This window comes from Erpetoichthys calabaricus, chromosome 17 (genome assembly GCF_900747795.2).
Source record: "Erpetoichthys calabaricus chromosome 17, fErpCal1.3, whole genome shotgun sequence".
Taxonomy (NCBI): domain Eukaryota; kingdom Metazoa; phylum Chordata; class Cladistia; order Polypteriformes; family Polypteridae; genus Erpetoichthys; species Erpetoichthys calabaricus.
In genome coordinates this window covers 58,161,995-58,181,600 of record NC_041410.2, presented here as the reverse complement: position 1 = coordinate 58,181,600, position 19,606 = coordinate 58,161,995, and the positions used below count along the sequence as shown (strand labels likewise).

Below are 19,606 nucleotides of genomic sequence, written 5' to 3'. Positions count from 1 at the left end.
TCACCCCACCCTCCACCCGGAGGAATTTCCCCCTCTTGCCGCTGCCACAGAGAAACAGAGAAGGAAGAGGAGAAATCCAAACAGCCCAGAGGAGGAAAAAGACGACGGAGCCCCAATTGGGATGCCCCCAAAAAGAAGACGAGGAGACCCAGATGGAAGAGGAGCTGTTCTTCGAAGCAGCTCCAAACTTCCAACCGGCCCACAATGACATGGACAACCTGGCACAGATCAACCGGCTGCTCCAGGCTGAGGATCCCGAAGCCGGCAAACCCGAAGACCCACCTGACCGAGGCGACGACTAGGGGTGCCTGGAACACACGAACCAGTGACTCTTACTCCCCATGATGGCTACTCTTTCTTTATTTTCCATCAACGTGAGGAGCATCAAGGACAAGCTGAGGAGACAGACGGTGATGACCTTCCTGTCTGCTCAGAACTGCGATGTGTACATGCTGCAGGAGTGTGCCCTCCCACCCTCCGGGAACTACCGCCACCTGGGCAAACAGTGGTCTCACGGCCCTTCCTACTGGTCGGGAGGTGGCGACAACAAGGCAGCGGGGATCGCCGTCCTTGTCAGGGGGAACCGTTTCACGCTGGACTCCGTCCGGGAGCTCGTCTGCGGCCAACTGCTGCATTTTACACATTACACTTTCAATATAGTCATGACATCATATGACTTCTCTGTGTAGATGAATTGATCCATCCATCCATTGTCTCCCGCTTATCCGAGGTCGGGTCGCGGGGGCAGCAGCTTGAGCAGAGATGCCCAGACTTCCCTCTCCCCGGCCACTTCTTCTAGCTCTTCCGGGAGAATCCCAAGGCGTTCCCAGGCCAGTCGAGAGACATAGTCCCTCCAGCGTGTCCTGGGTCTTCCCCGGGGCCTCCTCCCGGTTAGACGTGCCCGGAACACCTCACCAGGGAGGCGTCCAGGAGGCATCCTGATCAGATGCCCGAGCCACCTCATCTGACTCCTCTCGATGCGGAGGAGCAGCGGCTCTACTCTGAGCCCCTCCCGGATGACTGAGCTTTTCACCCTATCTTTAAGGGAAAGCCCAGACACCCTGCGGAGGAAACTCATTTCAGCCGCTTGTATTCGCGATCTCGTTCTTTCGGTCACTACCCATAGCTCATGACCATAGGTGAGGGTAGGAACATAGATCGACTGGTAAACTGAGAGCTTCGCCTTGCGGCTCAGCTCCTTTTTCACCACGACAGACCGATGCAGCGCCCGCATTACTGCGGATGCCGCACCGATCCGCCTGTCGATCTCACGCTCCATTCTTCCCTCACTCGTGAACAAGACCCCGAGATACTTGAACTCCTCCACTTGGGGCAGGATCTCGCTACCAACCCTGAGAGGGCACTCCACCCTTCTCCGGCTGAGGACCATGGTCTCGGATTTGGAGGTGCTGATTCTCATCCCAGCCGCTTCACACTCGGCTGCGAACCGATCCAGAGAGAGCTGAAGATCACGGCCTGATGAAGCAAACAGGACAACATCATCTGCAAAAAGCAGTGACCCAATCCTGAGCCCACCAAACCGGACCCTCTCAACGCCCTGGCTGCGCCTAGAAATTCTGTCCATAAAAGTTATGAACAGAATCGGTGACAAAGGGCAGCCCTAGCGGAGTCCAACTCTCACTGGAAACGGGTTCGACTTACTGCCGGCAATGCGGACCAAGCTCTGGCACCGATCGTACAGGGACTGAACAGCCCTTATCAGGGGGGCCGGTACCCCATACTCTCGGAGTACCCTCCACAGGATTCCCCGAGGGACACGGTCGAATGCCTTTTCCAAGTCCACAAAACACATGTAGACTGGTTGGGCAAACTCCCATGCACCCTCCAGGACCCTGCTAAGGGTATAGAGCTGGTCCACTGTTCCGTGACCAGGACGAAAACCACACTGTTCCTCCTGAATCCGAGGCTCGACTATCCGACGGACCCTCCTCTCCAGGACCCCTGAATAGACTTTTCCAGGGAGGCTGAGGAGTGTGATCCCTCTGTAGTTGGAACACACCCTCCGATCCCCCTTCTTAAAGAGGGGGACCACCACCCCGGTCTGCCAATCCAGAGGCACTGTCCCTGATGTCCATGCGATGTTGCAGAGGCGTGTCAGCCAAGACAGTCCTACAACATCCAGAGCCTTGAGGAACTCCGGGCGTATCTCATCCACCCCTGGGGCCCTGCCACCAAGGAGTTTTTTGACCACCTCGGTGACCTCAGTCCCAGAGATGGGGGAGCCCACCTCTGAGTCCCCAGGCTCTGCTTCCTCATTGGAAGGCATGTTAATGGGATTGAGGAGGTCTTCGAAGTACTCCCCCCACCGACCCACAACGTCCCGAGTCGAGGTCAGCAGCGCACCATCCCCACCATATACAGTGTTGACACTGCACTGCTTCCCCTTCCTGAGACGCCGGATGGTGGACCAGAATCTCCTCGAAGCCGTCCGAAAGTCGTTCTCCATGGCCTCCCCAAACTCCTCCCATGCCCGAGTTTTTGCCTCAGCAACCACCAAAGCCGCATTCCGCTTGGCCTGCCGGTACCTATCAGCTGCCTCCGGGGTCCCACAGGACAAAAGGGTCCTGTAGGACTCCTTCTTCAGCTTGACGGCATCCTTCACTGCCGGTGTCCACCAACGGGTTCGGGGATTGCTGCCACGACAGGCACCGACCACCTTACGGCCACAGCTCCGGTCAGCTGCCTCAACAATAGAGGCACGGAACATGGCCCATTCGGACTCAATGTCCCCCACCTCCCTCGGGATGTGGTCGAAGTTCTGCCGGAGGTGGGAGTTGAAGCTACTTCTGACAGGGGGCTCTGCCAGACGTTCCCAGCAGACCCTCACAACACGTTTGGGCCTACCACGCCTGACCGGCATCCTCCCCCACCATCGAAGCCAACTCACCACCAGGTGGTGATCAGTTGACAGCTCCGCCCCTCTCTTCACCCGAGTGTCCAAGACATGTGGCCGCAAGTCCGACGACACGAGCACAAAGTCGATCATCGAACTGAGGCCTAGGGTGTCCTGGTGCCAAGTGCACATATGAACACCCCTATGCTTGAACATGGTGTTCGTTATGGACAGTCCGTGACGAGCACAGAAGTCCAATAACAAAACACCACTCGGGTTCAGATTGGGGGGGCCATTCCTCCCAATCACGCCCTTCCAGGTCTCACTGTCATTGCCCACGTAAGCATTGAAGTCTCCCAGCAGAACGAGGGAGTCCCCAGAAGGTATGCCCTCTAGCACCCCCTCCAGGGACTCCAAAAAGGGTGGGTACTCTGAACTGCTGTTCGGTGCATACGCACAAACAACAGTTAGGACCCGTCCCCCCACCCGAAGGCGAAGGGAGGCTACCCTCTCGTCCACCGGGGTAAACCCCAATGTACAGGCTCCAAGTTGGGGGGCAATAAGTATACCCACACCTGCTCGGCGCCTCTCACCGGGGGCAACTCCAGAGTGGTACAGAGTCCAGCCCCTCTCAAGGAGATTGGTTCCAGAGTCCAAGCTGTGCGTCGAGGTGAGTCCGACTATATCTAGCCGGAACCTCTCAACTTCGCGCACTAGCTCAGGCTCCTTCCCCTTCAGAGAGGTGACATTCCACGTCCCAAGAGCCAGTTTCTGTAGCCGAGGATCGGACCGCCAAGGTCCCCGCCTTCGGCCACCACCCAACTCACACTGCACCCGACCTCCTTGGCCCCTCCCATAGGTGGTGAGCCCATGGGAAGTAGATGAATTGATCACATAATGAAAAAGATTTGCTACAAATATTCCATCTCTGTTAGATATTTCTTTTTTACAAGTTCATTGTTACCAGTATTTCCAAACCATTCCACCTTTCCCAGGATGCTTTCTTCTGGCAGCTCCTAGCAAGTTAGGAGAGCTTGCGAGCTCTCCCAAATCTTGCAGAAGTTAGGAGTAGTTACATAAATAAGGAAAATTGATAAAATCCCAACTCCTAAGAGTAAGACCTAATTTGCGTAACTCAGAGATTTTTTGAGTCCAGGACCATTTTCTTACTCTGAGACTCTTGATAAATTACAGGCCTAGTTTTTGTTTTTAACTCTTCATTTCTCAAGAAACTATTAACAAACTCCTACATATTTAATCAGTAGTATGTAACTTTTAATGAAATTGATTGCCAATTCATGTAATGCTTTATATAAATTAACATGACAAAGACATTAGGTGAATTATGCACATAAATTTGAATTAGTTTTATTATTGATACCCTTTTAGTAGATTGCCAAAAGACAGAACAGGATTCATATTTGTGTAGATATCGTGAACTGAGTTTGAGGGACATAAATTTAAAATCTTATACATAACATGTAAACATATTGTTAAACAGGTGGCACCTAGAACCTAAGATGCAAGTTATGAGAAGAGTATATGGTTGTCCACACGAAATTATCCGGTGACAGTTGCTGGGAGGAGTGTTTATGGGCTTAACTTTTTCTGTGTAACATTAAATTTACACATTCACTGCCATAGTGAAAATAGATAAATTTGTTCCTGACACCGTTGTAAAATCAGGGTGTTTTTTTTATATTCTAATTAAAATGTTATCCAAAATAATAGCTAAAGAAAATAAAAACTAAGTTAAAATGTTCTGTTCTGTGACGCAGTGCCGATTTTTCTTTAAGTTGGCACACATGATTCTCTTACATCTGTTACCTACAAATACACTCATATTTGGCCCTACAGCCCCAAAAAAAGTTTGAGAACTTGTATTTAGGGTATCAGTTGCCTACTACAAGTTAACTTGTATTTAGCAGTTATGTTAAGGAATGTTGATAGAGATTAATAGTACTAATATGAAGAGGTAAAAGTAAATCAATCAAATTAAAATTTGCCCCATACAAATTATATATACAGTACAATATGTAGTGAAATGCTTCATTGCTCAGTTCCAATGACTGTGCCTTTAAGAAGAAAAACAAAAAACAATAATACATGACTTAATGAATATCAAAAAATCATTAATTGAATTATAAATGTATGATAGTAACTCATCACTAAATAAATAATTTATAAAACATAATGTGAGAGATTCAACAATAGGGCATAATGTAATTCTAGATGGTAAATATTAGAAATGAAACCCCAGGAGTCCTCTAATTTCTTGATTCTAAAATACATGTGTTGCTTTTTGCAGTAAGCATGTCAGTTAGTCATATACCAATAAACTGGCAAAGTCGAAGTTTGTGAGATTGAATAGAATAGGGAAGACTGTAATGTGAAAGTTAAGTCACTGTTGTTTAACAGCACTTTTAGCTGGCAATCATTTTGTCTGAAGTTGTTAATAAATTTGTCAGTTCATTAATTCCCTCATGAATCTTAGTTTGGAGAAACATTCATCATTGTGCATCTATCGTGTCTGTCACAAATATAGCTTTTTCATTCCATACACTATTAGGAGTAAACCATGTGCTTCAGCAAGTCTGCATTTACAGGTAAAAAATCAGTTGAAACAACTGAAGACTGCAGCCTTTTATGTAATTTTTCCTTGAATAAATTCAGTAACCTTGAAGGTAACTTATTGACTGAGCTAATAAAATGGCCACATACATAAGAGTGTGGTAGTTGATGTGCAGCTTGATACTTAAGCCAATTCTACATCCATCCATCCATCCATTTTCCAACCCGCTGAATCCGAACACAGGGTCACGGGGGTCTGCTGGAGCCAATCCCAGCCAACACAGGGCACAAGGCAGGGAACCAATCCTGGGCAGGGTGCCAACCCACCGCAGCCAATTCTACATATAAATGTCAAAATATTTCAACATTAACTTTCCAGGAAGTACTGGTAGATTCCCATTTGCACACTTGTAGCCTACTGTAGCATCAGATTGTCTTTCCCAACATGTTAATTCACCTTTACATATAGCTGTTCCGGGTAAATTATTTGGAAATAAAACTGCATGTATGAAGGGGCCTTTGCAGGCTCTTGCAGCATTTAAAACTTAACAGCTTGCTAATGTTTCATTCATGCATGTTGGTTGTGTGACAAATGACAGTTGCTGCCAAACGATATTTGCATTAATCTTACTGCTATAATTAAAATAAACTAGGAACTCTTTAATTTAAAATGCTCATCTATTTATCTGACCACATCATCTTGGATACATGTAGTCAAATTTAAAAGTTGTAGAGAACACCATGCATTTTGAAGCTGTGGTTGCCATCAAAAACATGATGTATGATACTTCTGGCTGCTGTCTCCTCTGTAATAAAGGTCTATTTCAAACTGTGTTGGAAAGATGTTTAGTGATGCAATCTGACTGACACCCACAGATGCAACACTCTTCACATTGGTTCCTAGAATGCTATGAAAGTTCTCCATAGTTGGTAAACATGAATCATGGGTAAATGTTTAATGCTAATCATTATACTTGGGTTTCATTTAATTTTGTAATCATATTAGGCTGTTTAGTTTATTTTAGGGACCTAAACTTAATTTCTATGTTTATGGGGATAAGATTATATTTCTGTTATCATCATTGCTGTAAGTTTAGTTTGTGTATATAGTGTGGCCCAAAGATAACTTTCATTTATGTGACATGAATTTGATCATTTTAGAGAAATGTGAAATACAATAAAAAGAAAGCATGCCATTATAGCCCAGCTGCTTTGTGTTTTCCTCAAGCACATATTTTTTTCAAGGGAGTCTTGCAGAGTGGCTCCACTCTTGTGTTATACAGTTTTTCACAATGTCCATAAACTTGGTATAATACCACTCACTTTACATTATGAGCTCACGCATTTGCAGTTGTCACGTGCTATAAAAAATAAACTATTTGAGGTCAGCAGGTAGCTGGTTATCATCCATCCATTTTCTACAACTGCATATTCAGAACAGGGTTGCATAGAAGTTATATCTAAGCCAGCATCGGGTGCAAGGCAAAATAAATTCCTGACCAGGGCACAACCCTATCTTTTGGTGAATGCACACACATACACAAAGATAAAATAGGGGCCAATTAACTTTGCAAGTCCACCTAACCTCCATGTCTTTGAACTGTGGCAGGAAACCAGTGCACCCAGAAGAGAACATGCAAAGTCTATGCAGGAAACACACAGGACTTGTTTTTCACATGTTAATACTGCAGCCTAATTCCAGGTTGCATGTGTGGTCTAATGTCAGTTGCAGTGAACTACAGACATTCTTTGCAGTTAAAAGTATGTAATTCAGAAGCCTGAAGGTGAAATGCACCCTTTAACAAAGCTTTTACTTGAAACACCTTATTATGGACAGCAGATCATGAGCAATAAACATTCCAAATTTTTGTATCTTCTTGCCAACTATTTACCTATTACTTAGCACTCAAGTGATAAGATAATATATGCTCTATGCTTTGCACATCTTAATAGCTGTTTATTGAATAATCATTTGAGCTTTCACCTATTGCATACTCTCACTTTTTCCACAGGGAATACTTATTTACTGTGTGTCTAAGCTACTCTTACACTTTGACATTAAATTCTATTTGGTTTGATCATTTACATCAATGTCTGTCTGCAAGATTCTCTTGTAAAAATGTGCTCTTGAGGCACTACGTTTCAGAAATCATAGAAATTGAGCTGTGCTATCAGGTGATGGTCATCGAATGCTAAAAAAATGTATGCCATTTTGCATTTCTCTAAAGACTAGGGGGCTCTGCCCCCTGCTCGCTTCGCTCGCCAACCCCTGGCGTTGGGGCATGACAAAGAGTGAGATGTATGAATTAGATATAGAATAGTGTGCAGGTTTGGATGATGCCTATAGAAATAAAAAATAGAGTGTTTGGCATAGAGTAATGTTTTATTGGAATATTTCTTTGTATACAACATTAGTAGTAAAGATGGTGTCTTGTCCTTGAATGAGTCTTACTTGGCATGGATCATTTATAACTTTAACTTTAACGTCAGATGAACGTCGAACACATGAGAAGGCAACATAAAGGTGTCCATGTCCAAAAACGGGTTCAGAGAGGTAGATGCCAACCTTGTCCATGGTTTGTCCTTGTGATTTGTTGATGGTCATGGCAAATGCAGGTTTAATGGGGAACTGTCGGCGTTTCAATGTAAAAGGTAATTGTAGGTCAGAACTCGTAAGGTCAATTCTAGGAATGAGAACAGTATTGTTAGCATGTGATCCTGTAAGAACTGTTGCTTGAATAACATTGTGTGTCATGGTGTTGACGACTAACCGTGTGCCATTGCATAAACCCTGTTTAGTGTTAAGGTTTCTTAATAGCATGATTATTGTTCCGTTTTTAAGGGTAAGGTTGTGTTGTGGTAATCCGGCCGGGTTAATAGTGTTCAAATATTCTAAGGGGAAATTCAGATGTTCATTGTCGTCATCAGAGTCAACTTTGTCAGAACTTAGAAAGAGCCGTGTCTCTCCAGGAAGTAATGAAATGACCTGTGCATATTTGCGTTGTTGATTTGTTTCAGGGTGCACTGTTCCAATGCGATGCAATATTTGTCCACATATGCGAAAGCAGTATGGGCCATTGCCTTTTGGTGGCCTGATATGTACTCCGGTAGATGCAAAAGCAAATGAACTATTGTAGGATCTAATGCAGTTCATAAAGTTTTTACTTTCAGGCACATCGTTAGTTAGAAGCTTCTGTAGATATTCAGGATATGAATGTAAAGGAGGCAGTCTAATCTGCCCCTTTTGACAACAACGTGTAAATTCATTATTTATATTGCCAGTTGTTTCTTCTGGGAAGTTAAGTGAATGACAATGATTGCAAATGACATTCATTAATCCCAATGAATTTTCCTCAATAGTGGACTCATTATTGAAGGCGTTGTCAGCCAACTGGCGTAAGCGTTTAGCAGGTGTCTGGTGTTGATGTCCGCGACGGGCATGTTTTGCTTGTGGCGTTTGAGTGCCGCGTTGTTGCATGTCCATTATTTGTGACGCGCTATTTTGGATTTGTAATTGATTCGCCTCCACTTTGCGAAAAGTCCGTTTCAGTCTACGTCATACATTGTTTGTATCGAGCCTTGTCCGTTTTTGTATGTCGGTCAGTTGTGCTTTCTGCTTTTGGAGTCTTGCTTGCTTGTTTTCTGGCAGTTCATATTCGCGTTGTACACGTCTGCGTTCATTTATTCTGTCTCTTCGCTCCCTTTTTTGTATGTCTGAGACGCGAGCTCTTTCGGTTTGAAATCGTGCTTGTTTCGATGCAGCACTTTGAGACGCGCGCTGTATGCGTCTGCGTTCATTGTGTCTGTCCATTTGGGCACGTCTCTAACGGGGTTACTTGAGCTTTGCGTTTTTTGATCCGAGACATTTTTTCTCCAGGGGTTTCCAAAGCGCGTTGTATGCGCCGCCGTGTATTTTGTTGTTTCATTCGTGTTTGTGTGTTTGGTCCCGTTATCCGATCCGAATCGTTTTGTACCCGTGACCGTGTATTCATGACTTGTTTGTTCGTCAGCATGCGAAATATGGATAAGTAATAAGGAGGATCGCACTCACTGTTAATATGTAGCCTTTTCTGCAGTTGAACGGTTAATAGTGCTTTATTGTAAGGAGATCCACCTATGCTGCCTAGTGTGAAGGTGTTGAGATGACGTATGTTTAATATGGACGTTTCCTTTAGAAATGTGGCTTTGGCTGTCACTTCTTATTGATGTGTGGGGTGGGTGGGTGAGGATTGTTGTTGCGCGAGCGTCTTCTTTCTTTTTGTGTTCCAGGGGCTTGTTGAATCCCCCTCTTTGTGTGTGTCCCGTCCGTTGCTTGTAGGGTGTGTGGGGTGGTTTTGTGTTCTTTTTTTTTTGTGTTCCAGGGGCTTGTTGAATCCCCCTCTTGGTGTGTGTCCCGTCCTGTGGGGGGGGGGGGTGTGCCTTGCTGTTGTGCGCGAGCGTCTTCTTTTTTTTGTGTGCTAGTTTCGTGTGCAATGGGTTTCGTGCGGCGCCTGCGTTTGACTACTTTTTTCTGTGCCTTTTCCTTTTTTCTGTGCTCGGGGCGCCTCATTTCTTTGACTCCTTTTTTCTGTGCTCACTCCTTTTTTCTGTGGTCTTGTCCGCCTCTCGCGGCCCCTCATCCGCCTCTCGCGGCCCCTCATTTCTTGGGGTGCCTGCGCAGTACGTCTTTTTGCGGCTACGGTCCATGGCCGGATGTCCCTGCGTCCATCCGGTTTAGCATTCTCGGTTAGTAATATGGATTAGATGCATGCCACATGATTGACAGGATAACCAGGATAGAAAAGGAAGGTGAATGCCCAGATGCACAACTGTATAAGAGGATAATATGATGGTGCAGGTCCTACACCATGCTTCTTCTTTTGTTTTTTGTTTTTTTGTTGTTGTTTTTTTGTTATGAAAAGTTCAGGAGATCAAACGTAGTCATAAAGCCAGGCCAAGTTCGATGCAAAAAAAAAAATAAGTAACCCAGGAAAACACACAGATCTTTATCCAGAAGAACATCCATCCATTATCCAACCCGCTATATCCTAACTACAGGGTCACGGGGGTCTGTTGGAGCCAACACAGGGCACGAAACAAACCCTGGGCAGGACGCCAGCATACCACAGGGCGCGCGCGCGCACACACACACACGCACACACACACGCACAATTTAGAATTGCCAGTGCACCTAACCTGCATGTCTTTGGACTGTGGGAGGAAACTGGAGTACCCAGAGGAAACCCACGCAGACACGGGGAGAACATGCAAATTCCATGCAGGGAGGATCCAGGAAGCGAACCCGGGTCTCCTAACTGCAAGGCGGCAGCACTACTCACTGCGCCACCGTGCTGCCCTCCAGAAAAACAATTACAAAAAAAAATGCACTAACAAGTCTTTGTAAATGATATCTGCAGTCTCAGACAGCCAGGAAGGGTATGATATAGACCTTTTATACCTTTAACCTCGTGATGTCATGTGCTTTCACGTCTGCTTCACCTTACCTATGAATGGCATACCAACTGTCAATAGAAATTCCTCAAAATGGTATTGCAGCTGAACTCTAAAATGTTTTTAACATTATAAAACCTAACTTATAACCAAAAAGAAATATTTGGCTTCAAAACCCAGTTCTACATGTGCAACTTTTCATACGTCCAAGGAAAACTAAAGAAATTAAATAAGCTGATATCTATTAGTATGAGCAGTTGGATTTAATCAGGGGCAAATGGGGAAAAATGTCCCCAAACTGAACAATTTTTTCATTCCTTTTTGTTCCTTATGTAATAGAGGTTGGGTGAGCTATAAACATGTTTTTTGAAAAATTATCTTGTTTTTCCTTATGTAGTATCTTTATTAAATTGCAACTGGTTTAGTATAATTCTGATGTTTTTTTGATTAATTGATTATTCAGTCTCTTTACTGTTTCCACCACCTTTTGAGATCAATATAGAGGGATCATATAAATATATATTAGCTTTTAGTATATATTGTATATGCTCTGTTGTGTAATTTTCGGGGTTGTTTTATTACATTTTATTATGTTCCTCAGGCTGTGTGGTCTTAAGCAAGCTCCTAATTGAAATTAATTAATGTGTTGAGTTAATGAGCACATCAAAATCTATTAACTAGTTAGTCCTCTTGAAATAGTGGAGATGTCCTACTTTTAAAATTGTAGACGCCTTGCCTGACGTGTTTTCTAAAATCTTGTATTTTTGATAGTTTTTTGTGTATACCTCTTTCTGAATATATATTTATGCAGTGTCTTGCAGTGTGAAAATTATTTATTATTCATTGTTAGAAGTTCAAATCCTGGATACTATGGCTTTGTTGACCCTCTGGACTGTGTTGCCTATAATTAAGGGTGGCTTACCTGACCTGTTACATTTTTATAAATATGTTTAACTTGTTGGAAGCACATAAGTTAAAGAAGCCTGAGTACACAAGTAATCTCTCTATTATAAAAAAAAATCCTGGGAGAGAAAGACGGGAAATGAGACGTGATCTTCACATTAAGATCACAGAAGACACTTAAGACCTGCGAGGCGAAAGAGAATGGCCATGGAGTGTCTCACGGGGACCTTAAACATGATACTTTGTGCCAAGAGATGAACCCAGGACCATCTCGCGATGACGTAGAACATGAGATTCTTGCAAGACACGCCCTACTTACAACCAATATCAAATAAGACAACGGGCAGCAAAACATTCAGTCGTCTAAAGGATTTGAGCACACACAGATCCAGGGTCTCAGCGCATATAAAGCGTATAAGAACAATACATTATAAATGAAATGTCATCGACTAAGCGAAGAAGAAAGCAGCTTGGAGAAAAACTCAAAAGCATTGGAGAGAAAAAAGAGCAAAAAAGAAAAAGAATAATCTAGGTGCAAATTCAGAAAATAAGGAAAGTAATTATCAGCCCGGAACAAGTGGAATTGAAAAAAAGCAAGTCCAATCGGGCTCAGAATTAAAAGACAGAGTAAAAAACAAAGTAGAACTTCATTAAGATGTTCACGCTATACACATGCAGAGCAGGTTAGAGATTATGAAAACAGTGGAATTCGAAAGGCTCAACAAAACAAAAAAAAAAACGGCACAATACACATGTGGAGAAAGTTAAAGAATATGAAAGTAGGAAAATTAGAAAATATAAAAAAAAGAAAGTAAAGATTGTAGTAGCGCAAACAAACGGAAATTATTACTCGAAAAAGGAAAAATAATCATTACAGACCAGGTGTCATTGGAAAAAAAAGCAGGGCAAAGTGAGGTCAGAAATAAAAGACAGAGTAGAAAACAAAGTAAAACATCATAAAGCGGTTAAAAAACAAGGGGGCCAAACACATGCAGAGCAGGTTAGAGATAATGAAAACTGGAATTCAAAAGACTAAAAAATAAACGTAAGCGTGATACACATGCTGAGCAAGATACAGAATACGAAGCAGAAAAAAACAGTCAAAACAAAGACAAGTAAACATTGCATTAGCACAAAAAAAGAGAATATATTACTCGGAGAAGTAACGAAAAGGCGAATAGAGATCGAATATATGGACATAGGTTATGTCAGAAGTATGTAAATATTGTAAGGCTTTGAAGTTTAAGGCAGAGAATTTCAAAAACGGGGTTTACTTCACATGCATTTATTGGTCACTTTGCAAAAAAAAAATATTAACTGCTGATGATGTAGATTGTTTTGTCTGTGCTAAAATTCCAAACCGAGAAACCTATCCTGAATTATGGTACAAAGTCATTAAACAGATGTCTCACAGACCTCATTTAAAAGATTCACCATATTGGGATTCCAAAGATTCCAAATATTGTTTTTACAGAAGTTCTGAAATAAAAGGGAAACTAATGAAATAGCAACAATTCAAAGAAAAAAAAATCTTAAAAGTGTGTATCCGGAAAACCAAACACAGGGGTTGGCGAGCGAAGCGAGCAGGGGGTTAGCCCCCTAGTAATGTTAAAAAAAAAAAAAAAATTGTATTGATAGTTGAGGATACTACTTGTGTAATAGTGATTGGCTGAACTATAAAAATGTTTTTTGAAAAAATTACCTAGCTGTTCCTTATGTAGTACCTTAATCCATGAGGGCATGGGCAAAAATGTCCCTGCATGACATATATTAGTTCAAAGAAAGCTTCTAAGCACTGTAAGTCATTGGTATTCATAGCAGCTTGCAGCAAGGAACACTAGTAGAATTCATTACATGCCTTCAATAAGAACTCCATCTAAATTACAACTCAGAGAGTATTATCGGTCTGAAATATTTAAAGAAAAAATGTTTGTACATGTGCATAGTCTGCAATAAAGAAGAAAATTGTTCTAGTCATCAGTTGTAATAGTTGTAAATGCCTCCAAAACTGCAATATTTAGCAGCGGACATTGATAAATATATTTATTTAAACAGACCTTTTTGTCCCTAGGGAGAAATGTGGCCTTTTACAGAAGTTCATAAGAACATACATAAAAAGTTGTATAAACAAGAGGAGACCATTAGTTAAGCTGTCTTGAAATCTCATTCAGATTCTTAAAGGTTGTCAAGGTTTCTGCTTCAACTATTAGGCTCAGTCGGTAGTTTGTACCAGATTATCACAACACTTTGCTTAAACAAGTGCTTTCTGGCTTCAGTCATAAGTACCCTTTCTCTTAAATTCCACTAATGTCCTTCAAGTATGTGATTCACTGTTAATTTGAAAGAATTCTGCTGGATCATTAAATATATACACACACACTCTATGGTCTGAACTTATATCAGAATGATTAAAAAGAAAGACTATTTCTGTCTCAGCAGTTACAGCCCCAGTGAGGCATTATGCTGGCATATTGCCATTGTTAGAAAGGAATCCCAGTTGTGTTTCTTGAGGTAGTCAATATTTCAAATAGGGGTGGGCAGCTTAGGAGCTACACATGAAAAGAGTCTGGATTGAGATGCAGAGGTGGCATCACAAGACACCTTTCAACATCAGACCTGAGTGGTCGAGGAGAAGCATAGGACTTCATATAAGTGTCTCCATATATATAGGTATAGATGCTGATCCATTGACTACTCTCTAGGCAAGCATCAAGAATTTGAACTTAATACGTGCTACTACATTTAGCCAGTGTAGTGATCTATATAGAGGAGTGAATTGTGCTTGCCTTGGCTGGTTGTACACCAGATGTGCAGATGCATTTGTAATCATTTGTACCTGCTTGGTGACACATGCCACTACTTCTGCCCTCAGAGAGCTGGACCACCTAGCTCGATAATAGGGTGTTCAGGCCTGTTTAGCTAGTTCAGCTAAAGCTTGGATTTGTTATGTTTTATCATGTTCCTTTGTTACTTTCTGTTCTCCCAGTATTCCCTGTTGTGTGTGTTTTATTTTGGTAATGAGTGCTCCTTTATCTGTATATTAGTTAGTACACTCTTTTTGCAAAATGTATATACCATTTGAAGACATTGTTTAGGAGACTGGCATACCCGAAAAATTATAAGCGTGCGCACCTTTTAATGCAATGATGTTTTTACAGGAAACAGAGTATCAACGAGCAATGCAACGAAGAGCAATCAGAGATGCTAAAACGCCGGAGAAGATGAAACAAAAAAAATCTGCTCAGGATGATACCTTAACACTCCAGGGCAAGAAAGATAAAATTTTGGCCAACCTAAAACGCCTTGGTGAAATGGGGAAAGTGAATGCAGAAAACCGTTACCAAGAATTGATCAACGACATTGCTAAGGTATATAGGCAAGAGTTAGAATATGGAAAGATGAGAAACAATGCACATTTTTGAGCTGTATTAAAATATAACAGTTTTTAAACAAAAAAAGTTTGGGTTTTTAGTTACATTGTACTCATACCACCATTGTTTATAAGGTGATAACAAAAGAACAATGGATTATTAACATTGAAATGTATAGAACAGTAGAGTTATATAAAAGAAATAAGTGAAATAAATACATCACCACATATTAACTCATATTAAGTGAAAGATGAATGATAAAAAGACGTTAATAGGAGAAAATCAGTTAAATCGCTTGTGTAGGGTCGTATCTTCTTTAGTGGTATTGTAATTTTCTATTTCTCTTTTTGTTTTGTCTTGGCATCACTCACAGGATATCCGGAACCAACGACGTTATCGTCAGCGCAGAAAAGCAGAATTGATCAAACTGCAACAGACAAATGCCGCTCTTAATTCCAAAACCAGCTTTTATGAAGTTCAGATTGATTACTACAACCAGTATATCAAGACATGTATGGACAACTTAGCCAGCAAGGGCAAGTAAGTTCACCTCTTGATTTTTTTTTTAAATAGCCATATTTAGTAGGACTTTACAATGTACGGTGTTACCAAAATGGGACCCTTTTGTTTCTGATTTTATACTATAAGTCTGGTAATAAACCATTGTAACAAATTGACTCCAGACAGTCACAAAGGTTTGGGGTAGCCACCCATATAATATGGTCCTGGCTGCAAAAGGTTTGTAAAAGTGAGTTCTTTGCAAGACAGAGTCCAAAACACAACTGATTAAGTGGAGGTAAGATGGTGGTTTTAAGGGCTAGATAAAGGAAATGATGTCATCCATGCCAGAACCGGAAGTTACATTGTCAGTGGCACCGGAAGTGGCATCATCAGTGGGGCCGGAACCTGGTGGAAATTCCCAGGAATAGTCTGCAAGAGACTGAGAGAGACAGTCCGCACACTCTGCCACCCCCTGGTCTGACGTAGTATTACAGTTACTTAAGCCCTTTAGATGCCTCCTAATCGCACATGTATGACACCATATAGTCTATTGTAGTTTATTCATACTGATTTTAGAAATACAAGTTAGAATATTTTATGATGTTCCATTTACTAATATCTGTAAGTGATGCCTTTCTAACATTTTTGGGATGGAAGGAACTAACTCTTTGAAATGTTTTTTATAATTTTTAAGTAATAAATCAGTAATAATTTTGCCTATCTGAAATATTGAGAAGAATTCTATGTCCATTTTCTTAATTGGTTGGTATTCATTTGTAGAGTCTTTTTTTTTTTTTTTAGAATCTTAGCAATTTTTATCCACTGAAGGCTGCTGTCGAGTTTGTTACTAACAATTTGCTGTAAAAATAGAAGAAAGGAAGCCTCCCAACCATGACTGAGAATAAAAACCAGGAAAGGGAAATATTACAGTATACTGCATGAAAACGGGTCAAACTGAGTAGCTAGATGCATGTTTTCATAGTTAAATAACATCAAAGAATATTACAGTGTAGTCTTCAAAAACTTGATATATTTGTTTAAAAGCAAAAAAAAGGCTGCTTAACTATTAAGTAAATTGAGAGCTTTGCCGAAGCACCTTGCAGTTTTAAAGCACTACTTTCCCATTTGCCTGGAATGTGGATTGTTGATGCTCATACAAATAAAATATTAATAAAACTACACAAATAAAGACTTGAAACACCTGAATAAAGATTATGGGGCACACATGAGAATATTGGTTCTTCCCATTCCTCAGCTTGCTATGGGTACTCTTATGATTTGGTGGAGTCCGCTTAGGCAGTTTAATTTGCCTCAGTGGTACCCTTCTTCAGTGAATAGAAGAGCAACTGTCATTTTTCTTCAACTTTAATTTATCTCTCCTTGGGAGAACATGGCCATAGGGACTGTCCTCTTACATCTTCTCAAACTTTTTTAAGTTGGGCTGGTTCTATCTGGAGCCTATGTAAGGCAGCATACTTCCAGTTTGGATCTGAAGTTCCACCAGAGCTATTTCCTCTGTTATTCTGAGTTATTGGTCCACTGTTTAAATGGCTCTTCTCACACTGCCAGTACACTGTAGATTAATTTTGAAATTAATATCATTTGGCATAAGAGTTAACTTACAAAACTGGATTTCAAGTTGGTTAATCAGAAGATGCTAAAGAGTGGAAGCTCTCAAGATGTTTTGACTATTGCTTTATCTAATTTATGTTAGTAACATATATTTAATATATTTGGTAAACTGATATTCACAGATGGGAAAAATGGAGGGATATCAGTAGCAAAAACAATTAAAAGACCTGGAAAATCTTCAGAACATGACGAACATTGGAAAATGTAGTTTAATGTATACACATAGCCAACAGGAATATTACTCATAAGTTTAAGATGGGGGTGACTTTTTTCTATACCTTAAACTACGTTCTTAAACTATGTGTCAGGGCCCATTTTGCCTGAATTAAGTCGCACAGAGTTGTGATTCACCATAGTACTCATTGAGACATGGTTATATTGTGTCATACAATGTGTCAGTGCCGCTAGTTTAAGCAAACCCATTGCTCTTCTATGACCTATGTTTGCAAATCTCCAAGGAGTATGAGGGGATGACTGCTGATTCTGGGTCTGGGAGACACACAAAAAGGCGATATTGGATTGCGTGGGAAAAAAAAAGTTTAAGAACTACTGGTCTAGACAATGAGCAGAAGCAATTAAAAAGGAAAATAAAATGTTGTAAAAACTATTGCATGTATTAGTGAGACAGTATCTGGAATACTGTGCATAGTTCTGGTCACCGTGCTACAAGAACAGTGATAGTAGCAATAGAAGCTATGCAGAGGAGAGCAACCAAGAGGGTTCTAAAACTGAAGAACAAGTCCTACACTGACAGACTGGAAATCAAAACTCTTGATTCTCAAGCAGTGAATGATGCATGGAGACTTATTCCAGTTCTCTTAAGCATCAATAAACTTGATCTCACAGAATTCTTTTGATTAAATAGCAAACTAGATACTTAACTTACAGGGAAGTGAATTTACAATGGAAGCCAGGATGCATTTCTTTCTACAAAGTGCTACCAAGTCATGTAATTGAATCAGCAGAACCTTAGACAACTTTTAAAAATATCTGGATGATGTATTAGGACAACAGTTACCTAATCAAACAAGCTTGATTGACTGAATGATATCTGGTCATTTGTCAGACTGTTTGTTTTGGAAGGGCATTTCCAAGAGTAACTAGATGCTCTCAGTATGACTCCTTAAGGAGAGAATATGTGTGTTCTGCTACTACCTATATACTTATTGAAGATCAATGTTGCTCTAGCATTTTTGAAAACAGTCTTGTCAAAATTCTTCCAGTTTTTCCTAAATTGTCTAATGATTTTAAAGATCATGGTTACAACCACTTTAAAGTCATTAGTAATGGCCTAGGCATTTACGTGACTGTTGAACAATGCCCCCAGGTTACTTGGGTAAATAAAAGTAAGTAATCAATACACTCCGCAATGAGCATAAATAGCAGTTTACCACTTGAAATCAAATTAAGCAAGTGTTACTTCCAGTCATTTGTATGTGCCTCACTCTATGACCAACCCAGCTTTACACTGAGGCGTCAACGAATTGGAAAACGCAATATGAGCTATACTGCAGTGGACTGGGGCAGACTGCTACCCAAGCAACCAGAGGCAACTAGAAAAAGGAGAAAGAGTAGAATAGACAACAGGTAGCCATAAAAGAGGAATAATTCTACCAACCAGCAGCCACCCAGTCATGCATCAGTTTAATTAGATTAGTCCATATGATAATTTTGGCACTGCATGCCATGCTAAGCCACAGTACAAACGGCTTGAGGAGAAGGTGCTAGTAAAATTTGGTCTTCCAAAATCACCTCAGGGACCTTCATCAGGAATCCATCAGCAATTCAATTTAGATACACTGCTGCAAAGTTCAGGCTTATAAAGAAGACAAGTCTTGGAGATGTAACGTGTGAAGTATACTGTATAAGGCACAAAAAATACTCTGGATGTTTGACAAAAAATAATAAGACAAAGGACCAGAGGAAGAAATATGCTGACTACACCACACAAAGAACTGTGATCAGGGAGCTGTGCTTAAGGTGGGTTTCTGTAGGAGTAGGGAATATACATACATGCATACAGGGAGTGGTTTATTATATGCCTCCCTAAAAAGGGTATATAGAATAGAAACTAGTATACTGAGAGACATGTAGAAAAGGTATCCATTGGGTGTACTGGGAGGGGAAACTAAGTGAACCAAGTATTGAAAACTAAACTGCACTGAAAGTAGATGGGTAAAGAGGGTAAAGAATATCTTGAAAACAAATTCTAGAATGTCACTACATCAGAGGAGGACAAGTATGCCAAATCCCTGAGACATCCAAATTGGAAATGAGCTGAGATAGATACCAATCTGAAGACATGAGTAGATGGCATATTAGGAACAGGGTGCAACACGTTTTG

The 19,606-nt window shown here is 41.3% G+C and overlaps 1 protein-coding gene across 1 annotated transcript in view; it reads left to right on the top strand.

Moving 5' to 3' along the window:
- The window catches only part of iqgap1 (IQ motif containing GTPase activating protein 1), a 303,190-nt gene that overhangs the window by 271,443 nt on the left and 12,141 nt on the right, over positions 1–19,606 (top strand). Inside the window, exons 34-35 of the mRNA XM_051920214.1 lie at positions 14,917–15,126; positions 15,503–15,669. Coding sequence (XP_051776174.1) covers positions 14,917–15,126; positions 15,503–15,669 — 377 coding nt within the window. The remainder of the gene's footprint in view (positions 1–14,916; positions 15,127–15,502; positions 15,670–19,606) is intronic.